Raw genomic sequence first — 10544 nt, 5'->3', positions numbered from 1 at the left:
CCATCACTTGGAGACACATCCCTGTAGATGGAGCCAGAACCTCACAAGGCAGAAGGACGGCCCAGTCCTACCCATCGCCCTTCTCTGAGGGAGAGACCAGACCTCCTACAGATCACTCTGCTCTGAAGAGGGACTAGCCCAGCCCCTCTCCTCCCTGCCCTCAAACACCTCCAAGGTTTTGACTCCACTCCCTTCCCAGGTAAACTGTACCAGAGTGTCACGTTGTCCCTCTTTGTTCAATATTTAACCCAAATCTCTTTCTGTTGCCTTTTCTGACCACCATGGCCATGGAGAGTCGGTAACTCCTGCACCACAGGCTGCATGTTGATGCCCCTCTCCAAGCAGTACCGTCCCCCTGGGATGATAATGAAGACCTTAGAGCCATTTCTGGGATGGCTTTTCTCACCACCAGCCCTATGATGGACTTCCTCGGGGCCTGGTGGGTTGGATGGTGGCACTCACACATTGTGTCCCCTACAACTGCCTTGGTCCCCTCCCACGGAAAGGCTGAGGGTCTGGCCCAGGCAAGAGAGAGAGCTCCAAGTGGGCTGCTGGGGTGATGGAAGCTGGCTGACCCCTCTCTTTTATCTCTAAAGCTCCTGGTTCGGTGCTGCTCAGCCCCAGTCTGTGTGTCAATAGGAGCCCCAGGCACTTGGGCAAGGGGCCCTTGCCCCTCCACTAATGGGTTGGGGTGTCACCATTGCATGCAGTGGCCAAGCAGCTCAGGGATGCAGTAAGTCAGCAGCAGCATCCTGGACACCACAGCAGGGTTTGCAGCCTGCAGGGAGGCACTGCCATTCCCACATGCGCAGCCCCCCCAAGTGAGCTCATGCGTGTGCCCACGTTCATCTGTATGTAGTGTGTTGCACAGGGGTGCGTGCGTGTGTGGCAGGCAGCACTCTGCCCAGCACACCCACGTCCCTGGAGAGGAGCATAGATCAAACCTTCTAGCATGTTTGAGTGACTTCAACACCCAGAGACTGTTTTTCACTTCAGGTCCCAGTCTATCCTGCCCACAACACTGCAGAGCCTGAACTGGTCTGGGAAAGGGGACACTGGTGTTTGGCAGGAACCATTGTGGCATTGGTCAGGCCCAGCTCCACCTGGACGAGTCCCTCCCTTGTGTGGTGACAGGGTGAAGGCAGGTTCCGACCAGAAGTGAGGACATGGCTGGGGGGGTTGACATTGGTGGTTGCAGCAGGACAGGGGACAGGGACACTGCTGAATAGGGTGCAGATGTGAGCACAGGTCACCCCAGCCCCAGGGTGGCTTTTGCCCACATCAGTTCTGCTCCACCCTTCCCACCCTGGGTAGGCTGGTTGGCTCCTGGCCTTTGCCCAGACATGATGTTTGGGAAAAGCCAGGTTGTGTCACGCTTTCTGTCCTTTGGGCACATTTCTGAGGGGGGGCCAGCACTGCTGAGAAGCCTGGGAAAGAGTAAAAGCAAAGGAAGAAGAAGCTGCCCCATCCCCACCACCGTGACCCCAGTTTTGCTCCAATCTGTGGGTTGTTTCTAGCTTAGTCAACAGAAAATGATGGGGGGGGGGGCAACAGACCTACCTGCAGAGTTTCTTCCCAGGAGCACTCCTCCTTGCTGGGCTCCCCCCTGGACTCAGGCTTTCCAGCTAGCTTTTATCTGCCAACAGCACCCCGCAACCCAATAAGCCCATGGGTCCCAGGGCCTGGGCTTTAAATTCTGTTAAATAAAGCTTGCTCTGAGTCTGACCACATTTGCAAGGGAGTCGGCTAGGAATAATTGCCCTTGGTGAAGGCTTGGTGCCCCAATCCAGGGTTTCCTGACTGTCCGACAGCATGCCCACCCTATTCTTCTGGAGCAGGAGGCAGAGAGGAGTGAGAAGCTTTGCTGCCTTTCACAGCCCCACAAGACTCTGGGTGGCCCAGAGTCTCCAGAGCAGGGGCTCAAACTAGAAAAAAATGCTGGTTTGGGAACCTGAAGGTGGGGACTCGATAGGCATGGGGAGATGCAATGGGGGCAAGGTTTCCTGGCATGGTGCTGGTGGGACCTGCCTTTCCTGATGGTCACACCAGGGCCACCGGCCTGGCCCAGAGACAGCAGCAAGCTGCAAAGAGGGAGACCCTGAAAAGCCTGCACTGTGAGAGCCAGTGAGGGGAAGTGGGTGGCAGATAAGAACATGTCGAGGAAAAACACAAACCAGAAGCTCCCGAGGAATTTTGGAAAGGAAATGGGGAATTAACTGCAGAAAAGGGGCGGGGGGGGGGGGGGGACGGGACAGGACCTACGGCAGTTTATGGCTTGCAACAAATAGTCTGTCCATGCCACCTCGCCAGGCACTGGCCACCTCTCCTTCCTGCCTGGGGGACACCCAGCAGCGGCCATCCCAGCCGGGCAGGAGCACCAGGAACGGGCAGGCGGCTGGTGCTGGCTCCTGGGGGGTCCATTCCAGCAGGAATCAAGGAAGAAACAAAACCAAGAGAAGCTGGCAAGAAAATACCATTGCCGCTGTGTCAGATAGGGAAAGGAGGCTGCAGGTCCTGTCTTGCCAGCAGGTAGACGGGGGACAGCTGAGGCCAAGGCTGACAGACGCCAGGTCCCTCCCAATGTCCCGTGGTGCAGCCTGGCTTGGGGGCACGTCGCTTGGGTGCCCACCCACAGCCCCACAGCTATTTCTGGGGGGCCAGAAACCATCCCATCTCCTCCCCGTTCTTTTTTTACCCCCCTTGCCTTTGCCTCCCAGCACAAGCCCCACAGCATGGGGTCCCCACGCAAGCAGCCCCCTCAATCCGCCCCTCGCCCTGCAGCTATTTTAGAGAAAGGCAGGAGGTATTTTTAGTGCTGCCGGCTCCCAGGAGAAGCTCGGAGCCTCTGAGCTGCAGCAGCGCTGGCGCCAGAGAAACTGCCGCTGCTCTGGCTGATATTTCTTGTATAATTAAACTCAATCCATCCCGGGGGCCTGGTCTTGGCCACCAACTCAGCGAGGAAGGGAAGGAGCGGAGCCAGAGAGCCGGGGGCTGAGGGCTCTGACGGATGCTGGGAATTGCTCTGCGAACACTGGAAAAGCCAGGCCTGAGACTTTGGGGAAAGTTTTGCCAGGCACAGGGGAGCAGGATGGCTCCAAAAGTGGCAGGGAGTGGGATTTAATGGGAGCAGAGCCCAAACCACCACCTCAGCAAAGGCAAAAGACCCCATACCAGCATCATACCATCCCACTCCCCTGCAGGAGATGGACTCAAAGGGGATGTCCGAGGCTGGACAGACAGCACCTAAAGGCAATCTGGGAGAAAGCAGCGGGATTTGAAGAGCACCCAGTGCCTGCGGGGCAAGCCGGAGAGATCCCTCCTGGTAAACAAAAGCCCAGGCTGGAGCTGGAGCCATGTCGGAAGTTTGGGGGCTGCCTGGTTAGGGAGCATCTGGTGAACACAAGCTGCGGCTGGAGGCTGACAAGCAGCAGCACAACCCCTCCTTCTTCCCACACCCACCACCCAGCGTCTGTCCGGGGGCCCCAATCTGCCATCGAGGAACAGGGGGAACGACAGCCCGGAGAAAACACAGCACCCGCCGGGTTTTAGGTTTGGGGTTTTTTTCCCTGTGCAAAAAGAACAGAGCATTTATTCCTGCGTTCCCTTAAATTTCAAGATACATTTCCAGCGATCCAGACACCAAGCTGGCATTCCAAGCAACAGTATATTTTATATAACTGATTTTTTTTGTTTTTACCACTTTATAAAGCCATACAATGAACTGCAAAGAATCCGACATCTGTACAATGGGAAGACAACAGCGGAGTCACATTCACACACGGACATGGTGTGACCAAAGTCATCCTTACACACGCAACAACATTATGGGCACAAAGATACAAAATATAACGTATTTTTTTTCCATCTATATAAATACACAGAAATGGGCGAGTCTAAAAGTTTGAAACTGTTCATTAACACTGATTAGCAAATAAATCTGTAACGTTCCCAAAGTAACAAAGACAACAACAACAACAAAAAAAAAAAAAACCCACGCATAACACGGCGGCACAGGATCCGCCAACAGAAACGTCAGGTTGCTTCCTTTCTTTTCTTTTTTTTTTTTTTCCTTTTTAAGGAAAAGAAAAAAAAAATTAGTAACCCCAAACCAACCTCATAATTTGCAAAACAAACGAACGAAATGAAACAAGCCCCTGCGGGCTCCTTTGCTGTCTGATCCTCCTGCCTGCTCCAACGGGAAGGGTTGCCTTTTGTTGATGCTGCTGTCTGGGGTTTTTGGGGCAACTGGTTTCTTTACCTGCCCAACCTGCTGGGTGGGGATTTACTCTGCACTTCGGTTCAGGCGGTTGAGCTCTCTGGAAAATCAATGCCCAGAGGCTGGGTTGGTTTTTTCTCCCTACCTGGTTTGTTTTCCATGTGTGGTTTGACCAGGGGGCAGCCAGAAAATGTTGCATCCAGAGCAACCCCAAACTTTGCTCAATTTATCTGCTTAAACCCATGAGCCCCCCATCTCCACTGGCAATGAGGGGCTGGCAAAGACCATGAGATGGGTGCATCCCATCAGCAGATGATGACATGGATCATCCCCCAGAATAGCTCCCGGAGCAGGGCAGAGCCAGAGCCAGCCCCGCTGAACGGGAACCCCACATTTCACACATTGCAGGCGCTACCGTTTGGGACAGGCAGCAAACGACCCCCCTGGGTAGCATTTTCCAACAGACAGTAACTTTGACAGCAAAGGGAGGACGGGTGGGAAAGGGCTTCTTTGAAAAACAAACTGACACAAATAGGGCACATACAATAAATTTACACACGCAAAAAAAAAATAATATATATATATATATATATGTGGGCAAAAGTGCGTTTTTAAGGATATCTTTGGCAAGAATATATGCAGTTCTTTGTGCAGGAAGGAGGGATGTGTTTGTGTGTGTGTGCGTGAGCGAGAGAGAGATACCATCCGGCTGCTGACAACGGCAGTGTGATTACAACGAAACATATGCTGGGCTTAACTCGCACAAGCTTGAATCTCAAATACCATGACTGCATTTAAAAACCAAAGAAAAAAATACAGAGTCTTTTTCTGTCCCTTTTGTAAGGAAAAAATATCAACACTAGGTCCCCGCCAGCCCTGGGACCTGGGCGATCCTCAACACTGGCTGACGCTCTCTCCTGGGGACAGATAGGGTAGTTACACCTAAAAAATGTAACTTAAAAAAGGAGATAAAAGGAAAAAAAAAAAAAGTGCCTTTAAAGGGAGCTGACAAACACCTGGCTACATCATTTGAAGGTGATTAGCTATGTGTTAAAAAATAACATAATCATCAGACAATTTTGTTAGTGTTAGAGATTTGGATATGGTCTACATCTTCAGCTAGTGGGTTAGTGGGGAAGCCATGAGCGGCTCAGGGCCCGAAGCAGGCGTGATGCTATCGGCAGGTATCTGCTGGGGTTGGCTTCTACTTGACATCTCTGGGGTGCTTAGATCTATTTTGTTTGTATGGGGAGAAAAAAAGGAATGGGAGTTTCAAGCACCTGTTTCTGAGGCAGCAGATTAAAATAAAATTACATTATTATCATCTCTTTTCTTAGCAGTGAGAAAACCAAGTCTGAAAAATAGAGGCTTTCAAAAATATATCTTTATCTATCTATAAACACAGTGTTTTCTCTAACCGGTGAACGGCAGGGTGAGGAGATTACGTGTGAGATCATCTCTCATCTCGCTTGAATTTCGCAGAAGGAGGGAATCGCTTTTTGGAAACATCAAAAATGAAAAGGTCTCCGCATCCGTGCGGCCAGGGAGCCGGGGAGGGGGAAATCCCCCCCGGAGCCCCCAGTCTTGCCGCCACCTCGCAACCAACTCCTCGCTACGCATCCTTTCACACTCGCTTCAGTACATCAGTACAGCCTCCGGCCGTGCCAGCCCCCTCCGGGCACCCACGTCGCTCGCTCCCCCACGCACACGCACACACGCACACGCACACCGGTCACACGCACACCGCCCCGACACGGGGGGGGGGGCCCCGCGCCTCTTCCCCCATCCGTATTTTTCCTTGTTCTGGATTTTCTTTTAATGTGCAGGTGTTTCCCTGGGGCAGGGGAAGAGGGGGAGGGGGCAGACATAATGGGGGAGATATGGTGCACAGAAAGCAATATGGCAAAAATAAATATTTTCCGCGTGTAAATTTAACCTTTTTTTCCTCCTTAAAATATCGTTAGCTTACAGTATTTCGTCAGTGTAGCTCATATATATATATTATAGCTGTCAAGGCAAGGGCAGTCCAAGGGAGACAAGCTCTCCAGGGGGGCTGCAGTGCTGTGTTTCTAATTTTCACCCCCAATAGACTAACTGGGCCACTTTGCACTGAAAACTTCTCCCAAAAAGCTCTCGGGGGGGATGTTTGCAGCAGAGGGTTCAGCAATGACCCCATGGCTCCAGCCAGACTGTTCCTCCTGCCCCAAACCTGCACATGTGACTGAAGCATCCTCTGCACCCTCCCCAGCACCGCCGGGCCGGGACCTCTGCCTGCTGCCCCCCGACCACGATCCACCCTCCGCAGCAGCACAGGGGCCCTTCATCCCTCTCACCCCCCAGCTGGCCCTGCTCACCTCCCAAAGCAAAGGGAAAAGCCGACAGCACTGAAGACACTGGAAAACTACGGTGCATTCGGGGGGCATGAGCCTCCAGCCAGCTGGTTTTGGGGGCAGGTGCATGCTGAGCGGGGTGGCTCTCAGCAGACCTGTTACCTCCCCACTGAGCCAAAGTTGCCCAGCGACTGCAGGTCCTTTCCTTTTTTATTTTCTTTTTTTCTTTAATTTTCTTCCTTCTTTTTCTTTTTTTTAACGTGGCCTCCAAAATAAAAGGAGAAAAAAGCGCCTGAGTTACTTGTAGTCATTTGCCTTTCGTGCAACTTGAACGTCCATGCAATTCAAAAACCGCTTGCGCGTCTCCGAAGAGCGAGATAGGGGTAGCCACGGGTCCACTGCTTTGCACAGGGAACCCACCTGTGCTAGCATCCGCTATTATTATAATTATTATTATTATTACAATGTTTTTCTTTCTGTTTTGTTTTTTTGTGTTAGGAGAACATGTGACAGGCTGCAGGAGAAAACTGCCAAAGAGGACTAGTGACGGGAGGGAAAAGGGGAAGACTGGAGAGGAGGCGACTTTCTGCATCCTCCGGGAAGGCTCCTGGGGAGCATCTGCCTTCCCCAGGCATGGGCGGCAGGAGCCCCCACACACCTCCTTGCAGGCTGGGGAGCACAAGCACCACCAGGGAGGTGGGGAAATGCCGTCACCCCCCCTCTCCGGGTGGACTCACAGTGGCTCACCTGTGACCGGTGCTGGGCTCTAGGTCAGCAACAGAGGCCAGCCTGTGACCGAGCTTCCCAGGGACGGGAAGGTTCAGGACCAAGCTCCCCTGTGCCCCCAGAAAGTTGCCAGGTGGCCAGCAGGTTTCAGGAGAAGCGTGGGGGCCGGTGAGGACCCTCCGCTGCAGCCAGGCAAAGGAAGGTTTCTGAGCGCATCTCCTCCGGTGTCCCACAGACCCAGCCTACGTCGATACTTCCTACGGGTGGTTTCAAACACACAGCAGATGTTTGCCAATGGAGCTGCTGGGATGGAGCTTCTTCCATGGGTTTTGCCCGTTGTCTCTTTTTTTTCCAGATGGAAAACACCAGTCATGGTCCCGCATTCGGTCCTGAGTGGACATCACCGCTCCGGACCGTGATGTTGAAAGCTGGGAATACGCCTCTCACTGCCGCCTTCACTTTGGTCACCTTCCCCGCGATGGGACATGCATCCTGTCTGGCGTGACTTTGTAGCTCTTTTATGTAGGTGCGTGCTTTTGGTTCCTTTATGTGTGTGTTTGGCTTGTGTTGAGTTTTTAAGGGTTTTGTTGGGGTTTTTTTGTTGTTTGCTGTTTTCCTCCAAAATTCCAACCCTTTCCCCCCCCCCCCGATTCACTTCCCTCTCCCACAATGCACTTCCTCACACTCCTTCTCGGATCAGCTCCAAGTCCTTCTCCAAAATTCAAGAATCACCCGCAAGCGCCAGCTCATCTTTTCTGGCCAGAGCCAAGCATGACCCTGGAGACAAAGTTGACGATGGCTGCAGCTGGCTGGTCCGGGTCCAGCTCGGCAAAGAGGTGGCAGATGTTGTCTGTGGTGCTCCCTTGCTTCCTGGCCACGAAGCCGAAGAGCCTGGGTGAGGAGAAGGCAAGAGGCCTAGTGAGGTTTGCCAGCATTGCTCACCCAAGGAACACCACCACCCTCTTCCAGCATGGTCTTGTCCACCTTCCCCTCTTTAACAGCCACCTCGCACAACACAGAGGGAGACATCCCAAACCAACCTGCATGAAGACCCATCTACTCTTCCCATTGCTGCAGTTTCTTTGAAGGCCAGCACTGCGTTTCCATCATCTCTTGGCCAAACCCCCTTGGCTCTGACCATCCCTGCCACCCTCCCCTAGACCGTCCCCCAGAAGGGACCTTCCAGATGATCACATCATTGCCTTCGTTTGGGTCATGACCCTTGACACCCCAGAGGTGATGGGCTGGCCATTGGGGTAGACCCTGTATGAGAGGAAGGCCATGTGGGGACACAGGGAGCTGGGTGAGACCATGTGGTTATTTCTGTCTGTCTCTCCCCTGATGAATAAAATGTCCCTTTTTTTTTTTAATTATAATGTGCAAACTCAAGTTATAAATACGGGGGAACAGAATGTGAGATAGGCCCAGGCCGTGGCATTTCTAATTGGGGAGGGGAAATATCCCAGCAGCTGGGCATCCTAATAAAAACCCCTTCGCTAACACGATGGCTAAAATTAGTGGGAATTGGCCCCTGGAGATGGGCTCAGGCAGTGTCTCTGTGCTCCCGTGGGTCAGGACAGGGAGGACAGGAGGAAAGGGAAGAGCCGGCTGGTGGCTCATGTGCCATCAGCATAACCCCCAGCTCTGCTCCATGAGCTGGCTCCCACTGACTCCGCTGGGAGAGTTTCCAGTAAGGCCAGTTCAGCAAGGGCTGTGCCTGCTCTGACCAGGAATTTGGGGCTGAAAGATGCTTCCTGAGTCTCCAAGACCACGGTCTCATGCTTGAGTGAAACGTTCCTGCAGCGAGGAGCTGAGCCCATCTCACACATGGTCAAGAGGCTGCCCTGCATGGGGCATCTCCCAGCCAATGCTCAAACAAGCTGACAAGCAGAAGCCACCCCGACAGCGGCTGGGAGGAATCGGCTGGGAAGCACAGAAAGTACTTACTTGGCTGGGCCGCTGCCATCAGTTTTAGTCCACCTGCAAGGAGAAGAGGAGGTGTGAGGGATGGTGCCTCCTGCATCTCACAGAAAGACAGGGTCGTGATGGGGGCCACCACACCAATGCTGGAGGGCCAGCCTGGCTTTGCACAGGCTTGGCTCTATGGAAAAAACCTGATGCACCTTTCTCCTAGCACGAAGATGTTTGGAGACACCAAGAAGTCACCAGGAGAAACTGGTGTTGCCCCACAGTATCCAAGGGGACCTTCCCTCCCTGCCCTCCTCAGGAGCAAGGAGGACAGAGCAAGCAGACCCTGCTCCAAGCAGCCCAGGAGCCTGGGGGAGGGAAAGGGGCAGGGGACATGTGCTCCCCCCAGGTTAGGGCACTCACTTTCGTTCCTGGGGGTCCAGGTCACAGAAGGTGACAGTGTTGAGGGGGTAGTGTCGTCGGAAGAACAATCTGAAACACAAAGCAGGGAGCGTCAGGGCCAGGGAGCCCCCACCTCTCCCCCACCACAGCCCAGCCCCACCAGTACAGGGAACACTCCCATAGGTCTCCCCTAGGATGCCCCAGGAGTCAAGGACAAAGCCCAGCCCTGCCCATGGCCAGGTTCATACCACACCAGGGACATCCTTCATCAACACCCTCCCTGGATCACAGCCCCGTTGGCTGGGGGACCCAGGACTGTGGCCATGAGGGCTCTTACTTCCTCTGGTTGTCGGTTAAGGTGATGCCTTGTGCAGAGACTTTGAAGTGGACAATGGTAGCAGTGGGTGTGGGGTCAGCCACCAGCGTCTCGGCGACAGCCTTTGCGATGGCCTGGGGGCCCGTCAGTGACTCCATCTCCACCGAATTGATGAAGAGGACGTTGCATGCTAGAAAGGGAGACAGCAGGCATGGGATCAACCACTGCTCTGAGCGACATTCACCCTGCAACAGCCCCTCTCTACTCACCCGCACCCTGTTTGAGGAGGTCCGTGGCCGAGTTGGTGGCTGACACAGTGTCTTTCTTTTCCTCCATGGGATCTAGAAGACATGGAAAGGTTACTGCTGCTCGCTGCTTGGAAACCTAACACGTCCCCACAGGCTGTGGGGACGGATGCAATCCCTTCTGGTCCTGGCTCTTACCTCGGTCAGGAATGACCAGCTTGCAGGGCAGGGCCAAGGGCATGATGGAGTGCTGGTACACCAGAGCTGAGAGACAGCCTGGGGAGAGAGGGGAGATGGTCAGCGCAGGGCTGGGGACATGGGTTTCCCCGGTGTTAGGTCATTGTTGCTCTGGGAGGATGGGAACAGGCTTTTTGGTGGGTTTCTTCACTGTGGTCCTAACG

The 10544-nt window shown here is 53.7% G+C and overlaps 1 protein-coding gene across 12 annotated transcripts in view; it reads right to left on the bottom strand.

Annotated features, from left to right (window-relative positions):
* Nucleotides 1–3645: 3645 nt before the first annotated feature.
* The window catches only part of TNS1 (tensin 1), a 63807-nt gene continuing 56908 nt past the window's right edge, over nt 3646–10544 (bottom strand). For all 12 annotated transcript variants that reach the window (XM_030017652.2, XM_030017653.2, XM_030017655.2 and 9 more), the window contains 6 exons: nt 10342–10419; nt 10168–10239; nt 9920–10088; nt 9604–9672; nt 9220–9252; nt 3646–8163 (listed from right to left, as the gene is read on the bottom strand). In XM_030017652.2, coding sequence (XP_029873512.1) covers nt 8019–8163; nt 9220–9252; nt 9604–9672; nt 9920–10088; nt 10168–10239; nt 10342–10419 — 566 coding nt within the window. In that variant the 3' untranslated portion in view covers nt 3646–8018. The remainder of the gene's footprint in view (nt 8164–9219; nt 9253–9603; nt 9673–9919; nt 10089–10167; nt 10240–10341; nt 10420–10544) is intronic.

Source organism: Aquila chrysaetos, chromosome 6 (genome assembly GCF_900496995.4).
Source record: "Aquila chrysaetos chrysaetos chromosome 6, bAquChr1.4, whole genome shotgun sequence".
NCBI classification, from domain to species: domain Eukaryota; kingdom Metazoa; phylum Chordata; class Aves; order Accipitriformes; family Accipitridae; genus Aquila; species Aquila chrysaetos.
Note: the sequence above shows the minus strand (reverse complement) of the source record. Positions and strands in the feature narration are given on the sequence as shown.